This window comes from Odocoileus virginianus, chromosome 3, assembly GCF_023699985.2.
Source record: "Odocoileus virginianus isolate 20LAN1187 ecotype Illinois chromosome 3, Ovbor_1.2, whole genome shotgun sequence".
Taxonomy (NCBI): Eukaryota; Metazoa; Chordata; class Mammalia; order Artiodactyla; family Cervidae; genus Odocoileus; species Odocoileus virginianus.
This window is the reverse complement of record NC_069676.1, coordinates 4,971,191-4,994,763: the sequence shown is the minus strand read 5'-3', so window position 1 is coordinate 4,994,763 and position 23,573 is coordinate 4,971,191. Positions and strand designations below refer to the sequence as shown.

Here is a 23,573-nt window from a genome sequence, read left to right as displayed (position 1 = left end):
GCATTTCTCGGGAAACACCCACCTTGTCTCCAGAGCGTGCTCAGCGAGTTCTATCCTCTGACAATTCTGAGGTCGTTATGACTCCATTTTACATATGGGCAAACTGAGACACACACAGCCACCCCCCACGCGGGAGCTGGATTTATAGCCAGGTCTGGGGACTCCAGGGCCCACGCTCTTAGTATCCAACAACCCCTGAGGACATCTCTGGGAAATCGAGAACTAAGATGGTAAAACCATGTCGCAGCAGAGGAAACTGAGATTCGGATCTCAGGAGCCTCAACCCAGGTCCTAACTATCCAGATCTGCCTCGTGACACAATCGGGGGCTTACACAAATAGAAGTGGGACAGAGAATCGGGTTGATCCCGGCGGGGAGCAATTTCTGAGGCAAGGCAGATTCTGAGCTCTGACACCTTTACTCCACAGACCCAAGTTCAGGGCGCTCCAAGTCTATGAGGGGGCGGGGGACCCCGAGCCTGCCTATAGGTTGACGTCATTCCTCCTAGGGGGCAGTTGCTGAGGCTACGAGGCACTTTGTGTCTTTAAGACCGTTTGGAGGCGGGCCCTAAAGCCTGATTCCGCCTGGAGCTCTCCTCCCCTTTAAGGCGCGCCTCAGGGGCGGGGTCCTGACGTCCCCTTTAAGGAGCGGTCCGCGTCCGCCGGCAGAAAAGCGGCTTAAAGGCGACTCGTGGCGCGATGGCGGCGGCCCCACGCGCGTGCAGGGGACACGGGCGGCCGCTCCCGGTACTGCTGCTGCTGCTGCTGACGCCTTTGGGGGGCCCGCCCGGCGCCGCCGCCTACTTCCCCGAGGAGCGCTGGAGCCCCGAGTCGCCGCTGCAGGCGCCGCGAGTGCTGATCGCACTGCTGGCACGCAACGCGGCCCACGCGCTGCCTGCCACCCTGGGCGCCCTCGAGCGGCTGCGGCATCCGCGGGAGCGCACGGCGCTGTGGTGAGCGCGGCGCCCACCGGCTCCGCATCAGGCCTGCTGTCCCCGTCCCGGCGGGTCCACGCCGCGTCCTGCCCTCTGTCTTCGCACTGGGCAGGGCGGACTAGACCCACGCGTGCCTTCTGCTTGCTGTCTCCTTCGGGCGGGCCAGACCCGCGCCGCGCGCGCGCGCGCCCTGCCTGCTGTCCCGCATCAGAGCGGACCAAAGCCGCGTGTGCCTTCCTGCCTGCTTTCCTCCGCCGCGTTAGCACCGGCGGAACCGCGCTGAGCCCGCTGGCCTCTTTAGGGTGGGGCGAGCCACTGCTCTGCAGCCTACTGGCTTCCCTGCCCCCACTCCCATTAGGACGTATCCGGGATCACCCGTGCCGCGCAGCCCGAGACTAACCCCTTAACCCACTTGGGAGCACTCACAGCTTCAAACATGGGAAGCCTGAGAACCACCCCCCCCCCCCCCCCCCCCCGCATTGGGGCGTTGCCGTGGCCCACATTGTACTTCCACTAACTGAACGTCTTTTCGCTCCTGCTGCCGTTTTGGTCTCTGAGCCCAGCCTGAATCAGACTTCCTGACTACTGGAGTGGGTGGGTGGGGTGCCCGGCGGATGGTGGAGGGTAGGGGGAGCAGATTCTTCCTGGAAGCGGAATGGGGCAGGGCCAGGAACAAATCTGGCTGGTGACTCATTGCTTCCTACCTCAGTTTTCTCATCTGGAAAGTGGGGATACTAAGCTAACTCTGATTGAGTTGTTTCTGAAGATGAACCAGTTAATGAGTGTGAAGCCCTTGTGCTGGGCATCAGTGACCAGAGTTGTGAATATTATAATAATAATTTTGTTCGATTTTGTTGTTATGACTGTCATCAGTGTTACCGTTGTTGTCAACTAAATAACAATTCATTTGGGAGAATAGCTCTTGGCTGATGGCTTCCAAATGTTACTTTTCCCTCCAGTCCAGAGAATCCAAGCACATAGTTGGTGCTTAAGAAATGGTTTTTGAATGAATGAGTGACAACAACCCCACTACTCACAGGAGAGAGTTGAAGAAGGCAGGACCAGACCATATGATATATATGTATTTTTACTAAATTGTACATATTTAGTAGCGAATATGGTTGTAAGATCCTAGATGCCCTAGAATACTGGCATCGTATCTAATGTGTTTTTCCAAAATTATCTTGTGTAGTCCCCTCTGCAACTCAGTGAAGTGGGCCCAGTCCTCACCCCCTGTGTTACAGATAAGGAACTGGGGCATGCTGGGGGGACGTGTCATGCCCAGGGCCGTGTAGCTGGTGTGAGGCCCAGCTGGTATGTGGCAGCCCTTGCTGCCTTACTGTTGCCTGTCCTGCCTCCGTCTCCCTCACTTCACTCACTGTCCTGCTCTGTCTGCAGGGTGGCCACAGACCACAATGCAGACAACACGTCTGCGGTGCTTCGGGAGTGGCTGGTGGCTGTGAAGGGTTTGTACCACTCTGTGGAGTGGCGGCCGTCGGAGGAGCCCAGGTGAGCGCCAGGCCTTGCCCTGATCCCCCTCTCTAGTTGGATCTGGCTGTGTCCCTGCTCACACGCCCTCTATGGCTCCCATTGTCCCGAGACAGACACACTCGCCCCCTCCCTCCAGCCCCTGACATTCCAGTCCGTCCTTAGCCTTTCGCACTGGCTCTGGCTACCTACCCACCTCCCCTCCAGTTCCCCAGTGGGCCATAATCCTTCTGTTGGACTTTTACCCCCTCTTTTTAGTCCACCTGGAATTCCTTCATTCCCTGGGCTTTGTGGTGGACGCCCGCTGCTTTATTCCTCGTCTGTCTTGGCTCAGTTGTTTACTTTCCCCACCAGCCCTTAGCCGATGTGGACTTCAGTTCCTTTCATTCTTTCGGGCTTTAGTTTTGTACCCACCCTCTGCCCAAAGCAGATTAGGAGTCTAGGAGGACAGGCTCCCAGCTTTCTCCGACTCCCCCTCCCGCTCCGAGATGGGGGCGTGTCCCTACAAGACAGTAGAGACCCCTGTGCCCCTCACCCCTCTCCAAGCGTTCTTCCCCGCTGGGTCTTTGCACACCCTGTGTCCCCTACTTGGGACACACCATACCTCCGTCCTCCTCTGTTTTCTCCTTGCTCCTTCCCAGCCTTCAGATCTAGTTTACACATCCCCTCCTCCAGGAAGCCCTCTCTGACTAGCCCGCATTCAGCCAGCTCAAGGCCTCTCTGGGCACCGACTGTGCCCTGTGCTTCCCCCATCACAGCTGCCTCTCCGCAGGTCCTACCCAGATGAGGAGGGCCCCAAACACTGGTCTGACTCACGCTACGAGCATGTCATGAAGTTGCGCCAGGCGGCTCTAAAATCAGCCCGGGATATGTGGGCTGATTACATCCTGGTGAGTTTTTCGCCCACCCAACCTAGGGGTCCCCAGCGGGAGGGCTGGGGTCTCCAAGGGAAGGCGGAGCAGTGGGATTCAGAGACCAACCTTAACCCTATTTTACAGAGGGGGAAACTGAGACTCTAAGAGGGGAAGTGAGTTGTCAGAGGTGACACAGCTGGTTAGTGGAGGAGCTGGGTCTTGATCCTAAGCCACCTGGGTTCTTAATCATCAGAAGTGAGTGGGTTTTTATGTCCCCGTGGTTAGACCCTTGTTCATCTGCCCTTTTAACACCATCACTAGTGATCTGATATCTCTGCAGAAACACAGTGATGACCTCTGGGTGACTCCAAGAAGCAGGAGGATGGGGTGGGGGCTGGGGGATGTTGGTGACACTGAGCTGCTGACCCCTGACTTTCACTTCCCCTTCCTGGGCCCCTGGCAGGAAGGGGCTGGTTGAGGTTTGAATGCAATATTGGGATACATGCTCACAGATCACGAGTCTTCTCTGAGCTCCTTCAGCCTGGCCCCTTGACCAGGCATGGTCCCCTCACTTGGTGCGATGCAGGGGGCACTGACCACTGAGCTTAACTCTCTGGAGGTTGAATGTAATAATGCCAGACTAAGTGCCTATGGTGGTTTCCCATCTATGCACCAGACCCCAAGCTTTGATCTTTTCCTTCTCTTAAAAAAATTTTTTTTTGGCTGCGCTGTGTGCAGGCTACTCTCTAGTTGTGGTGCGTGAGCTCCTCATTGCAGTGGTTTCTCTTGGTGTGGAGCACGGCCTCTTGAACACATGGGCTTCAGTAGTTGTGGTACATTGGCTTAGTGGCTCTGTGGCACGTGGGATTGTCCTGGACCAGGGACTGAACCTGTGTCGAACCTGTGTCCCCTGCATTGGCAGGCAGATTCTTAGCCACTAGACCACCAGGAAAGTCCTGGTCTCTATCTTCTTATTTATTTATTTTTGGCTGCGCTGGGTCTTGGTTGCTGCATGTAGGCTTTCTCTAGTTGTGGCAGGTGGGAGCTTCTTTTCCTTGAGGGGCACAGGCTTCTCATGGCGGTGGTTTATCTTGTGGCGCACCGGCTCTAGGGTGCACAGGCTTCGGTAGGTGCAGCTCCTGGGCTCTGGGATGCTCAGGCTTCAGTAGTTGCAATGCTTGGGCTCAATAGCTGTGGTGCCTGGACTTAGTTGCCACTGGGCATGTGGGATCTTCCTGGATCAGGGATCTAACCTGTGTCTCCTGCACTGGCCAGTGAATGCCTTCCCACTGAGCCCCCAGGGAAGCGCTGGTCTCTGTACCTTCTTAATGTGTCAGTCTGCATATGTCTATCAGCCTCTTCCCGTGCCCCCCTCGTGCCAGGCCTAGGGGACACAGTGACGATTAGCACAAGCTGAGCCCCAGCTTCCCCGGAAAGGTGAATGTGACCAGAAAGCAAACAAAACCGAACGAGGAAGTATCAGAAGGCAGCCAGCGCTCTGAGAGACACTTGGCAGCGTGATCAGTGTTCGGGGCTCCTGTAACAAAGTGCCAACACTGAGGGGCTTCACATGCTACAAGTTTCTTGTCTCACACTTCGGGAGGCCAGCAGTCTGAAATCTCGGGGAGGGGCTTCCTTGCCGCTTCCAGCTTCTGGTGGCTTCAGGTGTTACTTGGCTTGCGGCAGTATCCCTGTAGTCTCTGCTTTTGTGATCACATGATCTTTTCTAATAAGGTCACTAGTCACTGAATTTAAGGCCCACTCTAATCTAGTGTGGGGCTTCCCCCGTGGCTCAGCGGTGAAAAATCTGCCTGCAGTGAGGAGCTGCAGGAGACAAAGTTTCGATCACTGCGTCAGGAAGATCCCCTGGAGGAGGGCATGGCAACCCACTCCAGGATTCTTGCTGGGAGAGTTCCATGGACAGAGGAGCCTGGCGGGCTACAGTCCGTAGGGTTGCAGAGAGTCAGACACGACTGAAGCGACTTAGCATGCATGCACTAATCTGGTATGGTCTTCCTGGTGGCTCAGATGGTAAAGAATCTGCCTGCAGTATGGAAGAGCCGGGTTCAATCCCTGGGTCGGGAAGATCCCCTGGAGAGGCAAATGGCAACCCACTCCAGTATTCTTGCCTGGAGACTCCCTGGGGACAGAGGAGCCTGGTGGGCTACAGTCCACGGGATCGCAGGGTCGGACACAACTGGAGACTGACACTTTCACTTTCACTAATCTAGTATGAGTCCCATCTTTTTTTTAAGTGATTATCGTTTTGTTTATTTCATATTCTTTTCCATTATGGCTTATCACAGGATGTTGCATATAGTTCCCTGTGCTATACAGGGGGACCTTTTTGTTCACCTATCCCGTGTATAATGGTTGACCTCTGCTAATCCCGTACCCCTCGGCCCTCCCTCCCCCACCCCTTCTCCCGCTTGGCATCCACAAGTCTGTTCTCAAAGTCTGTGAATCTCTTTCTGTCTTACAGAACAGGTTCATTTGTACGGTATTTTAGCTTCTGCATATAAGTGACATCACATGGTATTTGCCTTTCTCTTTCTGGCTTACTTCACTTGGTATGACAATCTCTCGTTGCATCCACGTTGCTGCAAATGGCATTATTTGGTTTGTAGTACTCCATTGTATACACACACATGTTTTCTTTATCCATTCATCTGCTGATGGACATGCAGGTTGTTTCCACGTCCTGGCTGTTGTTAACAGTGCTGCTAGGGACATAGAGGTGCATGTGTCATTTTGAATTACAGTTTTGTCTGGATATATGCCCAGATCTGGGATTGCTGGATCATATGGTCATTCTATTTTTAGTTTTCTGAGGAGTCTCCACAGTTTTCCATAGTGGCTGCACCGACAGCATAGGAGGGATGAACTCCATCTTAATTACATCTGCAGAGACCCAGCTTCCAAATAAAGTCACAGTCACAGGTACCAGGTATTGGGGACCTCCCTTAGGAGGGGGCCCTAGCAGAGATCTGAAGGAGCAGAGGAGCTGGCCTCAGTGGGCGCTGGGGGTCAATGTCCGAGGCAGAGCGAACAGAGCAGGAAGCAAGTGTGGGACGTTCAGGGACTGGCTAGGAAGCCAGTGTAGCCAGAGTGAACTGATGGAGGGGCTGGTCCTGAAGTGGTGGGTGGGGGCCAGACTCTACAGGCCAAGAGGAAGGGATGTGGCTTTTACTTTGAGGGTAATGGGGAGCCATGGACGGTGTGTGAGCAGGGAGGGCTAGGTTCTGATTTCTGATTTTTAGAAGTCCCTCTGGCTGCCATGGGCGCGGGGCCGATGGGGCAGGAACAGGGGCAGCAGGAGGCCAGGGTGGGCGCTGGTCTGGGGCAGTGGCTTCGGGATGTGTTCTGAGGCTGAGAGAACAGTCCCTGCTGGATGTTTGGATGCCAGAAGGACCTCGCACCCTGACGTGAGCCTTGTGGGGAGGACAGCCATCTCCTGGGAGGAGGAAGGAGGTAACAGGCTCCTCCTGGGAGCCCTGTGACTTGGCGCCTTATCAGACCATTTCATAGATGGGAAAACGGAGGCTTAGAGAAGTGACAGCCCGCTGGGTGGCCTCTCAGACCCAGTGAGGGACAGAGGTGGGACTCAAACCTTTTGGAGCCATCCAGCCCAGGGCCACCTTGTCTGCCTCCCTGGGTTTTGCTTTCATGGTTTGAGGTTGGCTGGTTTTCACTTTTTTCTCTCAGCAAACCTGGGTGGAACTCAGGGATCTGGTTCAGAACTCAAAGCAGCTTTTGACACACTCCTGTATTTTTGTAACTGAGGGCTTTGGTAATCCATATTGGAATGTGAAATCATTTGTTGAGTGTTTTGGGGTTTTTTTTTTTAAATAATTTTATGCATTTATTTGGGGCTTCCCAGATGGTGCCGTGGTAAAGAATCTGCCTGCCAATGCAGGAGACTCAAGAGATCCAGGTTCCATCTCTGGGTTGGGAAGATCCCCGAAGGAGGAAATGGCAACACACTCCAGTATTCTTGTCTGGAAAATTCCACGGACAGAGGAACCTAGTGGGCTTCTGTCCATGGGGTTGCAAAGAGTCAGACATGACTAAGTGACTGAGTACATGTATTTATTTATGTTTTAGTGCTCTGGGTCTTCACTGCTGCACGTGGGCTTTCTCTAGTTGTGGCTAGCAGGAGCTCCTCTTCTTCTTTCGCGGAGCATAGGCTTGAGGGTGTGCAGGCTCCGTAGTTGTAGTGTACAGGCCCGGTTAAACCATGGCATGTGGAATCTTCCCAGACCAGAGATCTAATCCATTACCGCCTGCATTGACAGGCAGATCCCCATCTACTGTACCACCAGGGAAGTCCCTAGTGTTTGAAAATTATTATTAAAAAGCCCTCTTTTTATGGATACTGTGGCTGTTACTTGTAAGAAAATACATAAGAAACAGTAAGAATTAGTTTAAGAAAAAAAAAAAAACACCATACCTTGTAATGTTACCTCCTAGAGAGACTAACTCTCTGGCTGTGGGTTTTTTTTTTTTTTTGGCTGTGTTTTTTTAATTGAGGTACAAGTCACGTAACATAAAATTAGCCCTTTTCAAGTGTACAAATCAGTGGCATTTAGTACGTTCATCATGTTTTGCAAGCACAGTCTCTGTCTGGTTCCATCACCCCCCAGGGAGACCCAGTGCCCACGAGCAGTCACTCCCGACTCTCCTGTCCCTGGTGACCATTGATCTGCCGAAGTTTCTGTGACTTGGCCTGTTCAGGGTGTTTCGTAAACTATGCGTAAATTAAACTGGTTCTGACTTCACTCGGCCTGGGGTTTTCAGCGTTCACCCATGTTGCAGCGTGTGTCCCTGCTTCACTCCTCGCCACGGCTGAGTCATGTTCTGTGTGTGAAAGGACCACATTCTCTTTTCCTCCACTGATGGACACGTGATTGTTCCCACTGTTTGGCTTCTATGGATAACGCCTCTAAACATGGTGTACAAATGTCCGTTCAAGTCCATGTTTCCAGTTTGCTTAGTCTGTATCTCTGAGTGAACTCACTGTAACTCGATGTTTCACTTTCTGAGAAATTACCAGACTGTTCTGGCTGTTTTCACTGCGTGTATGCTCCAAGGTCACAGATTCAAATGTCCACAGCGGCTGGGCGGGGAATATAACAGGACTGCATGGTGTGTCCCAAAGGGCAGCCGCTTCCCATCTCCAGCTGCACCTTACCTTGTGGGAATGCCGTTCCCGTGTTGCTGGAGAAGGCTGGTGTTCTAATGTTTGCTGTTTGCAGCAAATGATTCGAGCATTCTCACAACTGTGCATGGGTAATCGATAGCATGTTCTGTGGACCAGATGCATTAAAAAAAAAAAGAAAAACCAAGAATCCGACCTCCTGACAGCTCTCTGTAATAGACTGTGATTTGTATGTTTTCACATCCCGGTAGAGAGATCCTTACCTGTTTTATGTTGTTTGATTTTCATTTGTCTCGACTCTGTAGCCAGACAGTGGGACAGGGCCAGAGTTTCTGTAGCTGATTCTCCACGGCTAGACTCCTGAGTCGTTCCCAGCTTGTGTGATGAACGACTCTGCCGTGTGGCCTTCCGGGGATGACCAGTAAGCGCACACCTCCCCCCCGTGATGACCCTGTCTGTGGGTTGGTGAATTTCCTTCCAGGTTGCCACAAATGGGTGATCATCTTTTTACTCCAATATTCAACGTGTTAAAGGAAAAAAAGAACGTTACGTAAAGATCCTATTTTTACGAATTTTTTGGTTGGTGTTTAACTCACATAGAAAAAAGCGTCTTCCTCCTGGCCCCTCCCTGCAGAGGTGGCTTCTGCTCCAACCTTCCTCGTCACACACCAGCGCTGCCCATCTTGAAAGTTCCCATAAATGGAGCCATGTGAGCACTGGCTGTCACTTCTGGGGTCTCGCCAGCACTGTGCGTGGGACCCGTTTGTACTGCTTTGTGCCATGTGGCCCGTCCCTTCTCTTGCCGTGTCGTGTATTTCATCATGAGATCGTAACTCTGCTGGTGGCTTAGGTCAGAGCTGTCTGTTGAGAAGCACGGAGGCTTCCAGGGCCGCGTGTGCTCCCCAGGGTACCCCAGGCCCCCGGGACTCTGGCCTCGGCCCCAGCTGCTCTAAGCCACGGCCCAGGCCAGGTGACTCTGCTGGCCCATGCTGATGTCACGTTGGGTGTTTTGCAGTTTGTGGATGCCGACAACCTGATCCTCAACCCGGACACGCTGGCCCTGCTCATCGCAGAGAACAAGACGGTGGTGGCCCCCATGCTGGATTCCCGGGCTGCGTACTCCAACTTCTGGTGTGGGATGACACCCCAGGTCAGGGCGCCCGGGGGCGGTGGGGGCCGAGCAGGGCAAGTAGGGGCTGGGTTTGAGATCTGGCTTATTACCATGCTGCCTCATCGTGAACGTTTTATAAACACCATTGTGACAATCCTTAAATGAGGGGATGGGCTGCGATTGTTTCCACCCCACCTGCTGCCCCCGGCCACCAGACTCTGAGGCAGAGACACAAATACAGAGAGGGGGAGAGACTTGCCTATGCAAACATAGCTACGATGTGGTAGTGCCCGGATAGGACTTCAGGCATGGCTGGATCCATGTTTTCAGCTAACATTTCTCTTCCTCCTTCCCTTGAGTGACTTCATTGTCAAACTCCTGGGGAATAATTCCAGCAGCATTCAGCTAGTTCCCTCTGATTGACCCTTGTCCAGTCTCCTTTTTCACCTGAACCAATTACTGAAGCCAGGAAAACGCTAGGCTCTGATTGTCCCAGCCCAGAGTTGAGGGTGGGGTTGTAGGGAAAGCCAGAGGGAGTGACAGACAGGTGCTGGAGCAGGGCTGTGCCTCGGGAAGGGGTCCAGGTGGCTAGAGCCAGCAAGCTGATCTGTCCTGTCTCTTCCTGTCTTTTTGTTTTGAATTGATATATAATTCATAGAATATAAAGTTTGCCATTTTAAAAGTGAATAATTCAGTGGTGTCTATATTTTAAAGTATTCGTAGAAGTCTAAATTTATATGCTAACAATTCTAATTTGTAAAGGGGACAAGGAAGAGAGATAACTCCAGATTTTTCCAGAAGCTTTTAGAACTTCTAAAAGAGTCCCCCTGACTTTTTTGAAGTCCCGCGTCTGGTGTTTCGATTTTAAAATCAAGGAATCTCAAGTGTCCGGTCCCTTTTCAGCTTTTTAATTGCCCTTCCCAAATGCTGCCTTTCTGATCAGAAGTATTGATCTGGGTCTGTGAGTAACTATTTCCCTGTTTCTCTGCCACTGCCCAGCGACCGAGGTTTGGGGGTTGGAGACTGCTTGGCCCTGCCCAGAGCTCTGCACTCAGGGAATGCCCACTGCAGCCGGAAGCTGACACCTGGTCTTACTCTCCAGGTGTTCTGGGCCTCCCGTTGTCCTGGTCCCCAGCCTGCCCGCTAGGGACCCCCGCGCAGAACTCTGCCCCCACTCCCCACAGGGCTACTACAGGCGCACGCCTGCCTACATCCCCATCCGCAAGCGGGACCGCCGGGGCTGCTTTGCCGTCCCCATGGTGCACTCGACCTTCCTGATCGACCTGCGGAAGGCGGCATCCAGGAACTTGGCCTTCTACCCTCCGCACCCTGACTACACCTGGTCCTTTGACGACATCATTGTTTTTGCCTTCTCCTGCAAGCAGGCAGGTGAGCCCGCGGGGCGTTTGCCATCCTGGGGTGTCTGTCTGGTTCTTTGGGCCCAACTCTCAGCCCACAGAAGGTTCCCAGAACCAGCACGGCAGAGCACAGTGATGACTTCAGATGCAGCTGTATCCGGGTGTTCAGGGGATATCTTCAGGACCCGTTCTCTCTCCAGCCCTGGCTCTGCTGGGAGACTTCACTCCCCAGGTCTTTAAGACCTCCTTACTGATATTTCCCTATGTTCTTCCAATTATCTATAGTTAAGCATAATTGCTCTCTAATTGTATACTTAGGGCAAAAAAAATTTTTTTAAGAGAAAGAGAACACTGAATGCTGAGTTGTCATTTATTTTAAAGATGGGTCAGCAACTCATGGCCTTTGGGCCAAATCCAGCCCACCATCTGTACTCACTCATATGGATACAAGCTAGAATGTCTAGGATCCAACTCCCGTGTGTGTATGTTGGAGATGGGGTAATTACCCATGCCAACCAGCAATTCTAGGACACCAGCAAGGTGTCTGATACTTCAGCAATTCTATTTCAATTTTGACTGTGTCTACTTGGAGATAGCATCCGATTCCACAGGTTAAGGTCTCAGGCCCACAGAACTGACCCCTCTCCTGCTTCAGATGCTGGTCACAAGTTCAAGTTGTCACCCGTGTTTCTACTGCATACTCAGTTGCTCAGTTGTGTCTGACTGCGAGACGTTAGGGACTGACTGTAGCCCGCCAGGCTCCTCTGTCCGTGGGATTCTCCAGGCAAGAATACCTGAGTGGGTTGCCATTTCCTCATCCAGGGGATCTTCCCAACCCAGGGATAGAACTCACGTCTCCTGCATACATTGCAGGTGGATTCTTTACCACTGAGCCAGCAGGGAAGCCCGCATGCTTTTGACCAAATGGCTATACATCAGAGGTTTCACAGCTTCCTTGGGTCCTGCTAATTTGCAAGAGCAGCTCACAGAACTCAGGAAACTCATTTACTAACTAGGTTACTATTTATTATAGAAGTGTATATAACCCAGGAACAACCTGCAGGAAGGGATGCATGGGGCATGGTGTGGCGAGGGGCTCAGAGCTTCCATGCCCTTTCTGGGCACATTCTGAAGGCAGACTTGAGTTGTTCAGATAGAGCAGTTTGGCCCACAGACCTAAATATTTACTACCTGGCCCTTTAATGAAGTGCTTCCCTAGCAGCTCAACAATAAAGAATCTGTCTGCAATGCAGAAGCCTCAGGAGATATAGGTTCGATCCCTGGGTTGGGAAGATCCCCTCGAAGAGGGCATGGCAACCACTCCAGTATTCTTGCCTGGAGAATCCCATGGACAGAGGAGCCTGGAAGACCACAGTCCATGGGGTCACAAAGAGTGAGACACAACTGAAGCGACTTAGCACCCACACACTTTGAATGAAAATCATTTTGATTGGGATTATCACTTTAAAAAAAGGTATATACTTGTTATAAAGTTTTAAATCATTCAAAAAATGTTTTAGCTATTCAGAGAAGCACAGACACAGACAGAGGTAATGATATTCATGGTTTGTCCAACTGCATCTCATTTCTGTGCATAAACGTGAGGATTTACTGTTCTCCCACCATTTTGTGGTTTGCTTTGTCATGGAAGCCTGCAGGCCCTGTCAATACCCATGAAAGCTTCTTGCTAACAGTTCTGGAGTTTTTTTTTTGTCTTCTCATCTGGCATTGTGAACCCCTCTTCTGACCCCAGTTCCCAGATGGAGTGCTGGGGTGGTCTCTGCCAGTTGCTGGGAACAGCTGGACCCATTTACGCCCCGGCCCCACGCCGGGCAGTGAGGCTAATGCTGCTGCTAAGGAGGCTGCCTCTGAGGCCTTACTGCTCTGTATTCCGTTCTCATCGTGGTTTCCTTGGCCCCAGAGGTCCAGATGTACGTCTGCAACAAGGAAGTGTATGGCTTTCTGCCGGTGCCACTGCGGTCACACAGCACCCTCCAGGACGAGGCCGAGAGCTTCATGCACGTGCAGCTGGAGGTCATGGGTGAGTCTGTCCGCGCCACCCCGGGAGGGCCAAGTTGCCTCCCTCTCCCCACCATCTCGCATCTATCCGTGAACACTGACTGAGTGTCTGTGGGCATCAGTCTCTTTGCTGGGCACTGAGAATCCAGTGTGAACAGTTGGCCCCGCTCTCATGGCTTACAAGCGGCTACGCATGGCACGCTTGGGGAAATCAGGGTGAGCTTTCTGGTGGGGGTGGCATTAAGATACAGGGTGAGTTAGCTGGAAGGGAGATTGCAGCCGGAGGGAGCAGCATGTGCAGAAGCTGGGCGGCTAGAGGGGCTGCGAGCTCAAAAAACAGGCAAGGTTGGTGGGGCAGAAGGGGGACAGAGCCAGCAGGCAGGGCCACGGTGGGGACATCAGACATTGGACTTAGGAGCGGGTCTTGTCCCTGGGGTAGGCAGGAGCCGTGGAGGGTGTAGGAGCATGGAAGGTAGCAGGTTTCACTGATGACCCTGCACGTGCTTGGCCGTGTCAGCTGTTCATCACCCGTGCCCCTGCCAGCCCCCAGACCCACTGTTTGTTTAATGTTTATCTTATCGGACACTTTCTTTTTTTAATTTGAATACACTTTGAAAAGGAAACTTTAATATGTATTTTTACTGTGGTTGCAAGCTGCTGTCTGTCTAATACATACACAGACAAACCCGTGGACTGTTATATTAGCACCTGGACCTCTGGTGAGGTGGGCTGAGTGCACAGGGCTGGGCCACCGTTGAGGCTGCTTGAGGACGGGGCCTCTGCCCCAGCTGGGGAGTCTCTGCAGCAACCACACAGTGAAGCCACGTCCTCTTCTGTGGGGGCCTGGCCCTGCGCCGAGCACCCACTTCCCTGTGAAGGGCTCTGAAGCAGCACAGCGATTCCTTCCACTGCACAGAGAGAGGATTGGAGGGCCAGGCCCCTGTCCTGGGGCTCAGACCCCATCCCCCCATCCGTTTCTAGAAGGTTCTGACTGTGGCTCCCCCTTGTGGTTGAAGATGGAACGACACTCTGCTCTCTGTTGAGAGGGGGCTCTGGGGTCTTCCCTGGTGGCTCAGATTGTAAAGAATCTGCCTGCAATGCGGGAGACCCGGGTTCGATCCCTGGGTCGGGAAGATCCCCTGGAGAAAAGAATGGCTACCCACGCCAGTATTCTTGCCTGGAGAATTCCATGAACAGAGGAGCCTGGCAGACCACAGTCCACAGGGGTCACAAAGAGTCAGACACAACTGAGCGACTAACACGTAACACTTTGGGTCTTTTGAGATAACACCTGGAGACTGCAAGGTCACCAGGGCGAAGACTCCCCCCTCCACCCCCCCCCCCCCCCCCCCCCCCCCCGCCGCCCCCGACACCCAAGTGTCTGCCCCCTGCAGCTGTCCAGGCCCAGCACGGCGGCCCCCCCCGTAGTCCAAGAGGTGGGTCTCTGCTTATTGCCAACTCCTTTCGGTGACTGGACCCTGAGAAGCTTCTCTGTGGCTACTATTGATGGTCCTAGTTTAAATTTTCACATATATTCTTGTTTCTGGTCAGGAAACCATTCACTCCACTGTTATAAACACAAACACAACAGAGGCATGCATATTTTCCCGTTTTCTGAGGGCTCGAACAGATCACCCAGGACAGAGAGAAAGAGGGTCTGGAAGTTTCAGATATTTGTGCAAATCCTTCTTTACAGTTCTTGAGAAAACTATCTTTTCTCTCTGCCTGTGTGTGGGTACCTGGTCCCAGGCCATGCCTGTGATTTTACATGTGTTCAAAGATCTTTCTTACAATAAAATTTCAAGCTTACAGAAAACCTCAAAGAGATGCCCTCTGTTCATGGGGAATCCAGCAGCTTGCTTCCTTCCCTGGCTGCTCATGGAGTGTCTTCCCAGTTGGCCCCATACACTTGGCTCAGTGTGAGTCCTGTTCTCTGAGTTTTAGCACACAGGGCAGTGACGGGTCACGGGTGTGCAGCGTGATGATTGTTCTTATATCCTTTTATATCCAGATGCAGACCAAGCCCTGACCCCTCCCAGTGTCCCCACCGCCCTGCATCCGCCAGCTGACAGGCTTTTCCCACTTTGTGCTTCACATCAGTGGAATCACACAGTGCGCGGCTCGGGTGTCTTCCACGCAGCGCCCCTGTCTGCGCTGCCGCTGGCTGCTGAGCGTGGCCGTGACTCCCTTCCTTGCTGCCTAGTATTCCATGTAGATGTTCAGCTGCAGATTTGTTTACTCTTGGCTGTGTCATATGTCAGTTTACCCATCTTTTCTGGGGCATGTAGGGCATTTCTTGTTTCCCAGCATTGCGGTGTGTACAAGAGAGTTCTAGACATGTATCTGTGGGTGCAAAGTTAGGAAATAGCTACAAGATTGCTCTCACTTCTTACACCAGTTACAACATCAGGAGTGCCCAGGAACAGGTTCAGGTTGGATAATCTACTAGAAGTACTCGGAGCTCACTGCAAGCTGTTATACTCACAATTTGTTACAGGAAAAAGACACAAATTGCAATCTTGGCAAAGGGGAAAGGTGCGTGGGGCAGCATCCAGGAGAGTTCCAAGCAAGGGGTTCCTGGTGTCCGCACTAGTGCGTGACAGCATGCGCGGCGCACTGTCAGCCGGGGCTGCTCCCCAAGCCTCCGCGTCGAGGGCTTGTGCTGGGGCTCACTCAGGTCCGGCTGACTGCCATGTGGCTGACCCCCATCTCTGCTGGGGCTCACTCAGGTCCGGCTGACTGCCATGTGGCTGACCCCCATCTCCAGTCGCTGTAGAGACTGAGCCAAGACCCCCACCCTACATTACACGGTTGGCATAGATGCCCACTGTGGCCCAAGGCCTGAAAAAACAAAGACATTTCCAAGGTCTTCAACTACCCAGGAGCAGAGAGCAAAGGCCAGACCTGTCTGTGGTCAAGATTAATCCCTCACCCTCTAATAGGTCTAGCAATGTTACAATTTTTTTTTTTTTTTTTACTGCATCTGGTGTTAGTTGCAGCCTGTGGGATCTTCCACTGTAGCTCACTGACTTTGTAGTTGCCCATGTGCCGGCTTAGTTGCCCTGAGAAAATGGGATCTTAGTTTCCCGACTAGGGATTGAACCCACATCCCCTGCACAGGAAGGCGGATTCTTAGCTACTGGATGACTGAGGAGGTCCCTAGGGGTGTTGCATTTTTATATCACTGTGACATAGCTGCATTGCCTTGCTCTTTCTGGACCCTAATATGCTCCATTTCCCCAGGACTGATAAGACAGGATAAAGAGATACCTCCACTTCCCACAGGCAGATCCTTCCCACACGTACACCCCAAGGGGGCAGGCAGAGACTGAGAGAGAGAGGGAAAGCGATTTGCAGCCGGAGTCTCAGATCCCAAAGCCTTGCCCTTTTGGGTCCCAGGGTCCCCTGAGGATGGCAGGGGGTGGCAGGGAGCTGTGATGGGCCCTGAATAGGAAGAAGCCCAGGGCACAGTGTCGCTAGAGGAGGAGGCCCAGGCTGTGAGGTGGAAGGCTCTGGGTGGACTCTGGGCCTCACCCAGGCCTCTCCCAGACAGAGGGGCCTGTGTCTGCCCTGGTAGCTCACACGGGGCCTTTGTTCTTAGGGAGGTGGATGCCACACTCACTGGCACACTGGGCTTTTCTGGGCCAGACTGGTAGATACCAGGAGCCTCAGCAGGCTCACAGTCCCCTGTGGATCTATTCCTTCTATGGGAAACCATCAGGCATGGGCCAAGACAGGGCTCTGGGGATGTGGTCTGAGCACCGCCCACAGCAGCTAGAAGGGGAGCGATCATGACCACCCTGAGATTCTTAGTGCGTCTGGGCTTGTAGGTGGGTCACTGCGGCCACATGGCTGCCAGCTCCCTGTGTGTCTTCACCCTCTACCCTCCGTGTGTGTCTCTGTGTCCAGGATTCCCATTTTTATAAGGACCCCAATCACACTGATTACATGCCAGGTGTATCTGTGTAGCGGCTCAGTCGTGTCTGACACTTTGTGACCCCATGGACTGCAGCTCTGTCCATGGGATTCTCCAGGAAAGAATACTGGAGTGGGTAGCCATTCCCTTCCCCAGGGCATCTTCCTGACTCAAGGATCAAACCTGGGTCTCCTGCATTGTAGGCAGATTCTTTACCACCTGGGCTACCGGGGAAGCCCATACTGATTAGGGCCCACCACCCTAATGACCTCACTAAAGATCCTGTTTGTAAATAAGATCACCTTCTGAGGTACTGGGGATCAAGATGCCAGCGTATCTTTGCAGGGAGGACACAGTTTAACCCAAAATAACATGTGTGACTTCATGGCATCGTCTCATGATATAAACCTCTGAGAGGCTTTTTAGCCCATTTTCAAGATTGAGGGAAGGAGGAGAAGGGGGCGACAGAGGATAAGATGGTTGGATGGCATCCCCAACTCAATAGATATGAGTTCGAGCAAACTCTGGGAGATGGTGAAGGACAGGGAAGCCTGGTGTGCTGCAGTCCATGGGGTCGCAGAGTCGGACACAACTTGGTGACTAGACAACAGCACAGATGAGGAGTGTCATTCCTTTGCTTGTTTTATGAGTTCGTGCCAAGTTCCTTGTTGGGCGCCAAGGAGCCAGTGTGAGTGGGTGGACCTGGTGTCCATCTGGTGGAGCTCACGGGAGATAATCAGAGAACTGGGACTTAGGGTAGTGGAATGAGGCTTTGACGAAAGCCCAGGAGCTGTGGGGGCCTCCAGAGAGGTGCCTGACTCAGCCTGGGGAGGTCAGGAGACTCCTGTTGGCACATCCCCCCCTCCCCAAGAAGACATCATAACTCAGGGAAAGGAAGAGGGGAAGGAACGGGGTTTCAGCAGAGGCCCAGAGGTAGGAATAGGGGACGGGTAAGTCTGGAGCAGTGCCAACAGCCAGAGTGTGTAAGAGGCAGGGGAGAGAGACTGGGGCCGCTTCTGTGGGCGGGGCTGGGTCAGGCAGGGTCTCAGCATCAGGCTGAGCAGCCCGGTGACACGGAGCCATGCAGAGGCTGGGGAGGGGGCATCAGGAGCGAGGCTGGCGCCCTCTGTCTCCATGACCCCCTGGTGACCCCTCGGCCTTGCTGCCCCCCAGTGAAGCTCCCACCCTCGGAGCCCTCGCAGTTCATCTCAGTGCCCACCAAGACGCCAGACAAGATGGGCTTTGACGAGGTAGGCCGGACCTTCCCTCGGGGCGGGTGCCGGGGCCCAGCCTGGAGGGTCCAACAGAGGCTCTGGGCTGCAGGTCTTCATGATCAACCTGAAGCGGCGGCAGGACCGGCGGGAACGCATGCTGCGGGCCCTGGAAGAGCAGGAGATAGCGTGCCGGCTGGTGGAGGCTGTGGACGGCAAGTGAGTTGGACCCTGCTGGGGGAGGGGCGGCGCCACGGGTGGGTGTAGACCACCCTGATGGCCGCCGCGGAGGGGGCGTGGGTCTGACGCTGGCTGGGTGCTCACAGACCTGCGCACGGGTGTAGACCACGCCTGAGGCAGGCCACATCCGGTCCATGATGGGTTAGGGGAGGGTGGGGAAGGGAGGCTCACTAACTGGTGGGACTGTAGATAGATACGGTCTTCCTCTGCCCCCGACCCCTCCCTACTTGCAGAGCCATGAACACCAGCCAGGTGGAGGCTCTGGGCATCCAGATGCTGCCCGGCTACCGGGACCCCTACCATGGGCGGCCCCTCACCAAGGGTGAACTGGGCTGCTTCCTCAGCCACTATAACATCTGGAAGGAGGTATGTCTGGCAGGGGGGCAGGACCCTCCTTGGCCCTTCTTTTTATAAAAAAACAAATCTTACTTATTATTATCTTTATTTATTTGGCTGCATCCGGTCCTGATCGCAGCACTCGGAGCCTTCCCTTCACGCGGGGGCTTTTCCTTGCAGCTAGGGGATTCTCCAGTTGTGGCACTCGGCCTCTCTAGTTGTGGCTCGAAGGCTGTTGTCCCACCATGCAGTAGCTGAGTTCCCTGATCAGGGATCAAACCCATGTCCCCTGCGTTGCAAGGAGGATTCTTAAGCACTGGACCACCAGGGAAGTCCCCTCCTCGGGCTTCTTAACAGCTCAGGGAGGGAATCCCCTGCACCCCAGGCAGGCCTCCAAAACCACTGCAGGACACTCAGCCTCTCTCCTTGGGTGAATGTGGCACCCGAACCCCGGGTGGGGCAGCTGCCGTCCTTCCACTGTGCAGATGTGAGTCCTGAGTCTGAGGAAGGCTGAGCCTGACTCTAGAAACAGGTGGGGTCTGAGGCCCAGGACCTCCAAGTGAAGCCTCTTCATAGCCAGCCACTATCAAGTATCTGGAGCCTGGGCACCGTGCTCAGAGCTTATTAGTAGGAGCACCAGCCATGGTGATGTTAACTAATGCACACCCCACACACTGGTACCCCACCAGCCACAGAGGCTCATCAGACACCCTGGGAGGGAAAGGTTATGATGGGCGAGGATGCCAGATGGGTCTTTGAACCTGGGATCATCCAACTTGAGTCCACATTTGGAGTTTGAGGCAGTGCATTCCCGCCCAGGTTGCTCTCTTTTTCTGACGTTCATCATGGAAGGTACGGGGCAAAGGTTGCAGTGTTCAGGCAGCTGTGGAGCCAGAGGGGATCCAGGTTCAAGTCCAGCCCTGCCTCCGAGCGGGGTGAGCTCTGTGAGCAAGGACGGCATTTCCCAATCTGAGCCTCGTTTTCCCAAATGAAGAAGACAGAGTCTTCAGTCATGAAGATTATCGAGTTCATTCATTCAGGGAAGATTTGTCAAGTACTGACTGCGTGCCCAGCCTGGTGCTGGTCCAGGGGACACAGCAGCCCCCAAGACACACCCAGCTCCCACAGGGGAATCACAGCCCTGGGAGGTGGGGAGACTGATGATAAACCACAGGGAAATGACTAACGTTGAAATAAGTGAGAGAGGTCCAGGGTTATGAATCGTCCTCAACTAGCAGTTTTGGGTGATAGTCACGAGGGATCTCTTTAGTTGACATTGGAACTGAGGCCAGCAGGGTGAGAGGGATCCTGCCTGCTGCTGCAAGGGAGAAGGGTGTTCTGTATCACAGGCGCGGCAGGCGCAGGCCCTGGGGTGGAGAGGGGCAGCCAGGCTGAGGCTATGCAATCTGCTTCCAAGTTGTAAGGAGAAGGTTTTGGCCAAGAGGTAGATCTGGACTATTGGTGGGGTGTGTGTGTGTCTATTTTTCTTTTTTCCTGGTGCCCCAGACCTCTTAAGCAGAACTGGCTTTGGGGTCAGGCCTGGACTTGATCTCTCCAAGATCCTAGTGGGGCCTCCTCCCTCAGGTTGTGGACCGCGGGCTGCAGAAATCACTCGTGTTTGAGGATGACCTACGCTTCGAGATCTTCTTCAAGAGGCGACTGATGAACCTTATGCGGGATGTGGAGCGGGAGGGTCTGGACTGGGACCTCATGTGAGTCGGGCCTGGGTGGGGCCGGAACTCCAAGGTGGGGCCTGGAGACTAGCTCTGCGGGCCTTTGCAGGTTAATAGGTTGGGTCGACTTGTGGGAGGTTGGCAGGAGGACTCAATACTTGACCTGGAAGTCTGGGGTCTTGGAAGCCTGCCAGCTCTTTCAGGGCTTGGAGACTTGACTGAGGCCTTCCTCTTACTTAGCCAGTGTGGCTAAGATTTGACCTGGAAGCCTGTGGATGTGGCTAAAGAACTTGGGGGTGTGGCCTGGGTGGGTGTGGTCAGGGCTTGGCAGCAGGGCGGAGCCTTTGGTGCCGAGTGTGGGGTGTGGCCAAAGGAGTCTGGGTCTTAGACCAGTACTAGGTGGAGGGTGGCCAGAGTATTTCCAGAACAGTCTCCTGTAGGTGGGTTGGTTCATCCCCCGCTGCTTCCCCCTCCCCTGTGCAGAGCCCTGATCCGGGTTCTGAGCCTCAGACTCAGCAGCGTGTCATTAAAATGAATAGTAATGGGTCCCCTTCACTCCTGACCGCTTCACCTGAACCCTCCATCTTGCCCACCCGTCCCACTGCCCTCTGAACCCAGAGCAGCTTCCTTCTCAGTCCCACTGTCCCCCGGGTGGGCCCTAGACCGCTGTGGGCCTGTTCCCACCCAGTCCAGCCACACGTGCCTCAGCAGTGCTCCCCAGCTCCCCCCACCCCAGGGTCTGACAGCGGCTGAGTGGCTCCCTGGGTTAGCATTCTTGGGCAGGTGAACAGGCGGAGGGTGACAGAGCCCCATTCTGCACCCCAGCTACGTGGGCCGGAAGCGGATGCAGGTGGAGCACCCCGAGAAGGCTGTGCCCCGCGTGAGGAACCTGGTGGAGGCCGACTACTCGTACTGGACCCTGGCCTACGTGATCTCCCTGCAAGGCGCCCGCAAGCTGCTGGCTGCCCGGCCGCTCTCCAAAATGCTGCCCGTGGACGAGTTCTTGCCAGTCATGTTCGACAAGCACCCAATGTGAGAGGGGGCGGCAGTGGGCAAGGGGAGCTGGGGTCTCGCGGTGCAGCTGGCCTGCGTAGGGGGCGTGAGGCTCACGGGCCCCGGGAGGGGGCTTCTCTGCCGCTTCTTTCATGAGTCCCCTCCGCCACCCGCTTCTGTCTCCTGCCTCTGACCCCCACCCCGCTCCTCCCGCGCAGGTCTGAGTACAAGGCCCACTTCTCCCCTCGGGACCTGCGCGCCTTCTCCGTGGAGCCCCTGCTCATCTACCCCACGCACTACACAGGGGACGACGGGTATGTGAGCGACACGGAGACCTCAGTCGTGTGGAACAACGAGCGCGTCAAGACCGACTGGGACCGCGCCAAGTCCCAGAAGATGCGAGAGCAGCAGGCCCTGAGCCGCGAGGCCAAGAACTCCGACGTGCTCCAGTCCCCGCTGGACAGTGCCGCCCGGGATGAGCTCTGAGAGCTCTGAGGGCCGGTGGCCGTGGAGCCAGAGCAGCGGTCGCTGGCCCGGCCCCACACACCCACCGGGGACAGCAGGGCCCGTGTGGCCCCTGGCAGGCCCCGGAGGGCTCCCTGCACGGGGCAGCATCCAGCCGCCTCTTGCTCAGCAATCACGTGCACACAGGCAGCATTAATGGAGTGCCTACTGTATGCCAGGCGGACTGGGTGGGAACTCTTCATCTCTGGGTGCACCCAACACTTTGATTGGTCACAGGGTGCCAGGTTCCCGTGTTCTGGCAGTGAATGAGGTTTGATTACTCCCTCCAGCAGTGATGGAGTCAGTCCTCAAGCATTATCAATCCTCCATCAAGAATCAGGCACTAGTGATACACATTCACTGTTTCAATTCATGCGAGTATTTATTGAGTGCCTACTGTATGCAAGGCACCATTCCAGGCTCTGGGACAAGTGAGGCAAACTTTCCTTTATTTGAACACATACTGAACACCTACTCTGTGCCCGGTACTTGCGACGCAAAAGTTCTTACTGACTCAGTGCATTTATGGAGTGCCTGCTGTGTGCCGGGAGCTGAGCGTGGTGCTAGGGCTTAAGATAATCAAGGTGCTTTTCACTCTAATTGGTTTCTTCTCCACACATCCAGAGAGCATCTCCTACACTAGTGATGCAGATGTTCAGTCAGCATCTGATCCCCCCACAGAGATGGACGAGTCCTTCCATTTCTTCATGCAGCAAGCATTTATTGAGTGCCTGCTGTGTGCCTGACCTCGCGGACTCCCAGTGGGGCTGACTGAGTTTGATTCCTCTCCTGCACCACCCCTGTCACCTGAAAGGTGTGTACCTAACACCCCCCCACCACTGCCCAGGAATAGGCAGACTCTTCCCTCAACAGGGAGAGCCACGAATTTCAGTGACCCCATGTCCTCATGCAAGGCTCCCTGAGACCCAGCCCCCCTGGAGGGGGCGAGGACCCCCCTGTCCTCAGTTGCTTGGCCGCCCTGCCCTGCATCTCAGGTGTGGTCTACCTGCTTGATGGCATTCTTTGTCCAAGCCTCTGGTGGGATCATGTGTTTGGGGCCTTGGACGGGCTCCGCTGCACTGGGGCGCTATCCGTGGCCTGGGCAGGATGTCCCCCAGCACAGCCGGGAGGACTCAGCGTGCCTTCAAGCCTGAAACAAATGTCAGAACCGGCCAGCGGTGCCTCGTTCTCGGAGGGGTAGCTAACTGCTGTCCCAGTCGTGTTCTGGATAACTTGCTTATTTTTTTATTAAATGTTCCTGGTTGGGTTTTCACATCCATCTGTGTTCCCTTCTTGGCCCGATGGTCTGCTCATCGCCTACACACCACCCCCTGCTTCAGACCAGGTGCTGGCGAGGAGCCAGAGAGGCGGGGGGAGGGTGGAATGAGAGCCTGGTGTCCCAGCGCACCCCGTGAAACTCACCCAGAATAGAGCAGGGAGGACAGCTGGTCAGCCGTACTGTCCTGTAGGGTCAGCTGCCAGGGCTGTCTCAGGTGACAGAACGAGGAGGGGGCTGTCATAGTTTGGAGTCTGCAGAAAATAGACCCTGAGATGAGGACTTGAGTTATCCAAGAGGTGACCCCCCAAGTAGCCCCCAGGGTGACGTGAAGAAGAGCAGGGAGGAGTCTGCAGGGGTCGCCAGTGAGCCCTTCATTTCTTCAGTCGCTCAGTCGCGTCTGACTCTGACAGTGAGCCGTTAACTACAGTAACTGGAGACCTGAGGTGGGGCTGAGCAATACAGGGCATCGTCCCTAGAGTGGTCCCAGCCCCCAGGTGAG

At 54.4% G+C, this 23,573-nt stretch overlaps 1 protein-coding gene across 1 annotated transcript; it reads left to right on the top strand.

The window, feature by feature from the left end:
- Nucleotides 1-653: 653 nt before the first annotated feature.
- COLGALT1 (collagen beta(1-O)galactosyltransferase 1) lies at nucleotides 654-23,074 on the top strand. The gene is made up of 12 exons (XM_020898804.2): nucleotides 654-952; nucleotides 2,333-2,443; nucleotides 3,195-3,312; nucleotides 9,450-9,584; nucleotides 10,730-10,934; nucleotides 12,825-12,944; nucleotides 18,012-18,088; nucleotides 18,162-18,268; nucleotides 18,523-18,655; nucleotides 20,210-20,337; nucleotides 21,124-21,330; nucleotides 21,510-23,074. Exons 1-12 carry the CDS (start codon nucleotides 699-701, stop codon nucleotides 21,775-21,777), a joined length of 1,863 nt encoding a protein of 620 aa, XP_020754463.2. The 5' UTR covers nucleotides 654-698; the 3' UTR covers nucleotides 21,778-23,074.
- Nucleotides 23,075-23,573: the final 499 nt, after the last annotated feature.